Here is a 7,788-nt window from a genome sequence, read left to right as displayed (position 1 = left end):
CTAAAAAAACTATTTTGTAGAGCTCCTCCTGGATTCAGCCTAGAAGTTACTCTTGGAGCTGACCCTAGTATGTTCACTGTAGGGCTCTTATCAAACTCTTTGATTTTGTTTAGATTATGGCCCTGATCTCCTAATAAAAAGGAGAATAGGGTGAAAATGAGAATAAAATCCAAACCCTTGTATTTTAGAATCCAACTATCTACCTTAAACCTAGTATTTGGAGATTTTTACCTATGAAAAGGAAATAATCACTATGAGATAAAATCCAAACCAGCCCTATAAATATGTGGGAGCTCTACATTATAATTATCAACAATCAAATAATATATTATAGTCCCCCTTACATTGTGTGTTTGTGTTCTTCTACATGTATCTACTGTCATGAGAGACAAAGAGGGAAATGTCCTAGCCACTGGCGACATGTTTTACAACATGAATATTGTGACACGAGATCATTTGAGACACAAAGTTGTATAGAAATTTCAAAGAAATCCTGTTCATTTTCACGAGAAAATTAAAACACATGTTTCATTAAAAAAACATATTCCAAAGGGACCTTATAGTTGTGGTCTTGTGGAGAACTGGAGATGATAGAGCAGTGCTGGTATCATCGGTGCCAACATGTGGCGGCTTGCTGGCCTCAATTGGGTGGACACAATCCAACAAAACGATGGTAGGAATAGGTTATGAATTTATGATGTTGTTTGTTTTTTTAAACGAATTAAGCAAGAGAGCTGTCGATTATATTAAAAGAAGATAAGCCCAGAGTAGGCACAACGATACAACTAGGCAACCACAGCAACACAACAAAGAGCCCTTCTAACAATAGAGACCTGGTTGGAATGGGACCTTAACACGCGTCACACAGCACTACCAGACTCGCCAACTAAACACCACTAATCTGGCACTCCACAACAACACCACTGACAGCCAGGCACCACGCAACACCACAAAGAACCGGACAACAAAGACGTCAAGACAAAAAGCCATCGTCACCGCTCACGCCGTCGTCGTTGACGATGTTGTTTTTGTCTTGTGAAAGAATTACACGAGTGATCATTCAAAGGGGGACAAGGCGTATGATTGCAGGGTCATGAGTTATGGACGGTTGCTTATTGTGTGAATTCTACGCATTTCATTCATGTGCATATCATAAATTTAAATGATTTAAAACTACTTTCCTTTTCATTGATAGTTTCTTTTTATCCAAACACTTATGCTTGCCTTCGTCAGATAGTAAAATTCCTAGAGCTAGCTAGAGAGGAAAGGATGGAAGTATAAAACAGCAGAAAGCAAGAATCTGGGCTCTGGCAAGAGATAATTCAAGCCAAGTATTTAACCAACAATTCTATCTTCTCTGTGTCTCATAAGATCTCTGACTCTCCCATCTGGTATGACTTGCTTAAAATAAAAGATATCTACTTACAAGGAAGGGGAATAGAAATCAGAAATGGTGAAAAGACTAGATTCTGGTATGATCCTTGGCTGTATGATCAACCTATTCTCTTAATTGCCCCTACTCTGTTCTTCCTATGTGATCAAAAGGACATAAGTGTGGCTGATATAAAACATTCTAGAATTCATGTCACTTTTAGAAGATGGTTAACTGATGAATTGCTAGTCTGTTGGAACTTAATTATGAGTGATGTGAATGATTTCCAACTCCAGGATGTGGAGGACAAGGTTGTGTGGAAATTAGGCAAAAACAAACATTTCTCTGTGAAATCCATGTATAATACTCTGACTAGAGCTGATTATGGTAATGATCACAGAAAAATCTGGAAGGGTAGAGTCCCACCAAAGATCAAGATTTTCATGTGGTTGATGGCCAATGATGCCATTCTCACAAAAGATAACCTCATTAAAAGAAAATGGGTAGGGAACCCCAAATGTTATTTCTGTGATTTAGATGAATCCATTAATCACTTGTTTTTCACTTGCCCGGTTGCTAAGGTGATTTGGGGAGTCATTGCCAAAATCTTTGGTGCTGATAATATCCCTACCTCGCTAGAACAGTGTTGGGCATGGTGTGAGCATTGGCTGCCCTCGGGCCACAAGTTGCATCTATGGGGTATTTCTGCTATATGTTGGGCAATCTGGAAAACTCGGAATAGAGCTTGTTTTGAGGGAAGGATCATCAAGAATCCAATTGAAATTCTCTGTCATGCTGGAGCTCTAATTTAATATTGGACAGGTTTGTATGCCGGGGTGGACAGGGTGATGCTCATCAATGGTGTAAACACCACGTTGAAGGTGGCGAAGGAACTGCTTCTTTCGCAAGAATCGCCTGAAGACAAGTGCAAGCGCCTAAAGCATGATGACGGCAAGGACGGTGGAGACCAAAACGTCTAAGGAGCCATGAAAAAAGATAACTCTGGGCCTGATGATCAACATCTTTTCTTATCTCTCCCTAGACTCTGTCTTTTGGACACCCATGTATGGTGTTCCTTCTATCTTACTTGTTGGTCTGTAATAACTGGAGTGTGAATTGATGGGTCGCTAGATGGATCGGTTTGGGCACTTAGGCTCTTCTTTGATTTCTAGCAATTTTCTGACTCTGAGACAGAGTTCAGGATTGTCTGGCGTTGCTCTTCCTTCTTTTTTCTGCTCTATTCCATCTTAAGAAACTTGCTGTATTTCCGCTTTCTTTAAATGGAAATGGGGTTCATCCCCGCGTTGAAAAAAAATAAAACAGCAGAAAGCATCGCAGACGAACAAATTAATGGATGGCCTCCTTAATCTGACAAATCAATAATTAACCACCAGGAAACAAAACCACAACTACTATTGCACAAACATCGTTCATCTTAGTGTACAACGCCAACTCATCATCTCAATTTGCCCCTGAAATGCAACGTGAAACAAGAGACACACATGCAGCTCGCTCGCAGCATCGATCAATCCACGTACGCGCCCTCTCCGAAAGACAATGGAGTTGCATAGCCAGCTGATGAGCTTAGTTGCCGGGGACGAAGTTAGTGGCGTAGGCCCAGGCGTTGTTGTTGACTGGGTCAGCCAGGTGGTCAGCGAGGTTCTCGAGCGGGCCCTTGCCGGTGACGATGGCCTGGACGAAGAAGCCGAACATGGAGAACATGGCGAGGCGGCCGTTCTTGAGCTCCTTCACCTTGAGCTCGGCGAAGGCCTCGGGGTCGTCGGCCAGGCCGAGGGGGTCGAAGCTGCCGCCGGGGTACAGCGGGTCGACGACCTCGCCGAGCGGCCCGCCGGCAATGCGGTAGCCCTCGACGGCGCCCATGAGCACGACCTGGACGGCCCAGATGGCGAGGATGCTCTGCGCGTGGATCAGGCTGGGGTTGCCGAGGTAGTCCAGGCCGCCCTCGCTGAAGATCTGGGAGCCGGCCTTGAACCAGACGGCCTCGCCGAACTTGACGCCGTTGCGGGCGAGCAGCTCGGGGAAGACGCAGCCGAGCGCGCCCAGCATGGCCCAGCGGGAGTGGATCACCTCCAGCTCGCGGTTCTTGGCGAAGGTCTCGGGGTCGGCGGACAGCCCGGCGGTGTCCCAGCCATAGTCGCCGGGGAACTCGCCGGTGAGGTAGCTCGGGGGCTCGCCGGAGAAGGGGCCCAGGTACTTGACGCGGTCGGGCCCGTACCAGGGGCTGCCGGACGCCGCCACCTTGGGCTTGGCCGCGGTCTTTCGCATGGTGATGCGGCCCTCGCCGAAGGAGCCCACCTTGATGGGGGTGCCGGCCATCGCCGTGGAGGAGATCGACATGGTGGAGGAGGCCATTGCTGAGCAAACTCTGCGAGCGCGAGAGTGTTGGACCGGTTGCTAGCTGCTGCTGGTGGAGTGTACCGGGGCGGGCGCGCCCGGCTAAATAACGTCGGGAAAGCGATAGGGTCCTTATCTCGTGGAATCTTTAGCCGAGTCGCCATTGGCTCGCCGGAGGTGAGGTGGGTGGATGGGGTGGCAGGTGGCTGATGTGGCCGCGCGCTGCCCACCAGGTCTCCGCCAGATATTCTCACAGCGCCGGGTGAGTGGCCAGCGGGTTTTTGTCTTTGCCGAGGGTTTTGCCGTGGCCGGTGCCCTCGCCGTGAATTTTGCGGCGTCGCCAGGTGTTGGGCTCGCTGGCGTCCTATTGGCCGGTTGATCCTGGTAGATATTTCAGTTAGTGTGACGTGGCCTCCCACCTTCGGATTGTTCTAGATCAGTTGAGCCATCTGTGGCTGTGGTTGCCTTGATTAGTTGGGTTCATCAGTTCATGATGACGCTCGGGTTAGGTGGGCTAGGCTCAAAAGTTCAAGTCAGATTACTTTTGGGCTGGGCCTTATTGGAGCTCACGCGATTGTTTTGCAAGGGAAGATAAAGGACATCTCGCCATTGTCGGTCCGTGGGCAATGGAAACTCCAAATGGGCCGCGTGCACGGATATTTTGCCGTTGTCGCGACGACGTGCACCCGACTACCCGAGTAGGCCCGGTTCTGTCGATCTGTGGAGACACGTTGCGAGTCCCAACTCCCCCAACCCGACCGGAGAGCGGAGACCGGGCTCCGCCTCGCTCCGCCGCCGCGGCGACCATGTCCCTGGCGTCTATCTTCGTCTTCCTCCTCGTGTTCGCGCTGCAGCTGCTCGACCGCTACCTCGACCTCGCCAGAAAGGTCAGCGCCGACCCCCCTCCCCTGCTCTCCATCGCGCGTTGCCCCTCACATCCGTCTTCTCGTCTGGAGCCCTGGATCTTCCGTGAATTCTGATTGTGCGGAAGAGTAGCCTGCCAGCGATTCCGTCTATTCCGGCCATGAATTGGACTCTGATTCCGAGGAAACTGTTTCTATGGCCCTAGACAATTTGGATTTTGAGACAAATTTCTGAGCCATTGGGCGACTGTGGAATGCTGTCTCGAGCCTTCCCGGTCTCCCTATCTGTTGTACCCTGTAGCCTGCGGTTTGGTATTTAATTTCGCTCTAGTGTTTTCACGTGTCACTCATGTGTTATGTGCTTTATGATCCAGAGGGGAGCACATAGTGATGAGCTGACCAAACTACGGCTTGAAATCAAGCAACTTTTGAAGGAGGCCGATCAGTTATCAACGTAGGCAATGAACCTCGCTTTTGCTGTGACTCCGCTAATCTTTATTTAATTGCTCCTGATCCAAAGTTTCACTATTAATCGAAGAATGATTTCCAACCGCAAATTACTCCTCGCTTCTTTGCCTGTATGTCTGGTGTAGGCCGTCCACATTTGCACAAGCTGCTAAACTCAAGCGCTTGGCCGCTGCTAAGGAGAAGGAACTGGCGAAAAGTGAGTGCTGAACTTTCATTGTCTTGCTCTGTAGCTATTCATCTTGGTCTCATGGCCTGTAATACAGTACCGGAGGGCCCATATTTTTTTTGGGAAATGCTAGATAATTGTATTCCATAGCATTGTTGTTGTTTGTTTGGGAGCAAATCTTGCTTCTTTGTTATTTCTGCAAAATGAATTGATGCTGCCATGATGCATTTTAACCTTCATAAGTTTTTTTTTTTCCTTTGCCCGCTTTACAGTGCAGGAACAGGACCTTAAAGGGAAGCAATCCTTATACAACAAATACGCAAAGTTTTTGTTGGTTACTAAGGTGCTCCTCTGTGAACTACATTTTATGTCTGGTTTCTTGTTTTGCCATGCACCATACCTTATGATACTAATCTTGTCCATCAAATAGGTAATAATTTATGCCGTGCTCGTTCTGTGCTTCTGGAGTACTCCTGTTACTACAGTCCCCCAACATCTTCTACAGCCCTTCGGTATGTCAATGCCACTCAATGCCACTTGCCTGAGTGTTCTAGATTGTTTGTTACTCTGTATTTGCTCCTTAGGTGATGCACAAGTGACTAGTCTGTTTATTTGTCAACAGAATCTATCCACATATTAATAGTCTGGTTGAATTTTGCACAACCTGAATGTGAGAACTACGAGAGGAAATTTTCACATTCCTAGCAACAGTGCAACACTGACCCATTGTGGGGAGCAACTTACTTCCCACATGCATTTCACAACTACTGCTAGAATACAAGTTTATATGATCTACTATGCATGTAACATACAAGTACTATGGTAGAAAGGACGTGAATTGTTGACCCGAGAAAAGGTAACTTGTTTGTGCAATCCAAGTGATTATCTAAATTGTCAATGTTGCATCACTAGATCCATTTTCAGATCAGGAATATATCTATTTGCCTTTTGGGTTGTCGAGTAACAACATTGTTCCTAGATGGATATCCTTCTGTATGCTGCCTTTGCCGTCAGAAAACATTCCCTTTTAATTGATTACTCTTGATTCCTTGCATATATGTGGTTCATGTAACCAATAATAATAATGGTGACACTTCAATTGTTTTTACAGGAAAAATGTTTTCCTGGAGAGGTGTCGATACTGCCACCGGCCACGTCGTGGTAAGTACTAAATACTATGGAGCTTTTTAATCTTTTTGGGACACTGTAGCTAATGTAGTTTTATGCAATCCCTTGGTAAAATGCTGGCATGAATGGAAGAAGCATCATCATTACATCAGTGGAGTTTACTCTGCTTACCTGTATGTATGGAAGTGGATTGTTCATTGGATGATCGGAGAAAACTACTTGCTCCAAATTTCCTAGTAACCCTTGAACATAACGTGGCTTGTATGCAATGTTACTAGGTAGAAATCTGCACAATCTTGTTTTTTTTTCGCAGTCCCTGACGTGGTGGTTGCCCTGGTGCAGGTTGGAATACTCCCGTGGCTGTTTTTGACCTCTCGGGTCAGCAAGCTGCTGTGCCAAAAATTCGGGTTCGTGCTCGTTCGTCCGTAGCTCGTTTCCACGAGAAAGTCAGCAAGTTTTAGTATCTGTCGGTACAAACGCACGCCCACTACTCACATCATCTGTGTATAAACAAACCTACAACTACATTTAGATCTGAAGACCGTGTCCTCGTTGAGATCATCGAAATCCTCTAATTCCGTAGAGGACGGCACATCACGATCCCATTGTCACATCACGTGTGAGAGGCACTGTTCATATTTGGGCGACACCAGGGTTGCGATCGCCGGGGATCGAACGCTTACGGACAGACTCGACACTGCGAGTACCGAGCCACTGGCTCGTCCGCGAAAGTCAGCAAGTTGCTGCACCTAAACGAGACCGCTAGCTTCGTGCTTCTGTATCTTTGTATAATCACTTTTCACTTCTTGTCCACTCTACAGGCATATTCCTTGTGCCGTGTGCTGTAAGAACTTAGCCTGTTCGCTTACTTATAAGTCGTTTTTTTTTTCAACGAATAATATTTTTTTTATAATAAATCAGCCAATAATACTTTTAGTCATGACTTATCATGCCAGCAAACAGGGCATTGATTTATAAGGCGGGCATCCCTGTGTGTGTTATTGCTGGCCACAGTGGACATTGGAGAGGTCCCAACGTCTGAAACTGTTTCAAGGGTGTTTAGTCCCGTCATCCAGCGACTAAAATTTAGTCTCTGTCACATCGGACGTTCGGATGTTAATTAAAACTAAACAATTATAAAACTAATTATATAGATGGAGGCTAATTTGCGAGAGAAAACTATTAAGCCTAATTAATCCATTATTAACGTATGTTTAATGTAACACCACATTATCAAATGATGGATAGATTTATCTTATAAATTAGTCTCTATATGTGTAATTAGTTTTATATTTAATTTATATTTAATACTCTAAATTAATGTCAAATGACGTGGCAGAGCTAAAGTTTATTGGGAAGCAGTGCTGCTCAGCCACTGGTGCTCTTGGCACTTTGGCAAGCCGGGGGGCATCTCTCAAGTCTGAGGAAACGGTTGG

The 7,788-nt window shown here is 46.2% G+C and overlaps 2 protein-coding genes across 3 annotated transcripts; one reads left to right on the top strand and one right to left on the bottom strand.

Moving 5' to 3' along the window:
• Positions 1–2,719: 2,719 nt before the first annotated feature.
• On the bottom strand, positions 2,720–3,810 carry LOC136550100 (chlorophyll a-b binding protein 1, chloroplastic-like). The gene has a single exon (XM_066541571.1). The coding sequence runs from the start codon at positions 3,743–3,745 to the stop codon at positions 2,957–2,959; it is 789 nt and encodes a 262-aa protein (XP_066397668.1). The 5' UTR covers positions 3,746–3,810; the 3' UTR covers positions 2,720–2,956.
• A 614-nt stretch (positions 3,811–4,424) lies between these two features.
• LOC136552269 (protein GET1-like) lies at positions 4,425–6,913 on the top strand. Of its 2 annotated transcripts, XM_066543795.1 has the most exons (8): positions 4,425–4,614; positions 4,965–5,044; positions 5,184–5,254; positions 5,497–5,567; positions 5,655–5,736; positions 6,336–6,385; positions 6,485–6,525; positions 6,695–6,913. In XM_066543795.1, exons 1-8 carry the CDS (start codon positions 4,534–4,536, stop codon positions 6,720–6,722), a joined length of 504 nt encoding a protein of 167 aa, XP_066399892.1. In that variant the 5' UTR covers positions 4,425–4,533; the 3' UTR covers positions 6,723–6,913. The 2 variants fall into 2 exon arrangements, with proteins under 2 accessions (XP_066399892.1, XP_066399891.1); XM_066543794.1 differs by lacking the exon at positions 6,485–6,525 and having other exon boundaries at positions 4,430–4,614.
• Positions 6,914–7,788: the final 875 nt, after the last annotated feature.

Source organism: Miscanthus floridulus, chromosome 4 (assembly GCF_019320115.1).
Source record: "Miscanthus floridulus cultivar M001 chromosome 4, ASM1932011v1, whole genome shotgun sequence".
In the NCBI taxonomy this organism is placed as follows: Eukaryota; Viridiplantae; Streptophyta; class Magnoliopsida; order Poales; family Poaceae; genus Miscanthus; species Miscanthus floridulus.
This window is presented reverse-complemented; position numbering and strand designations above follow the sequence as displayed.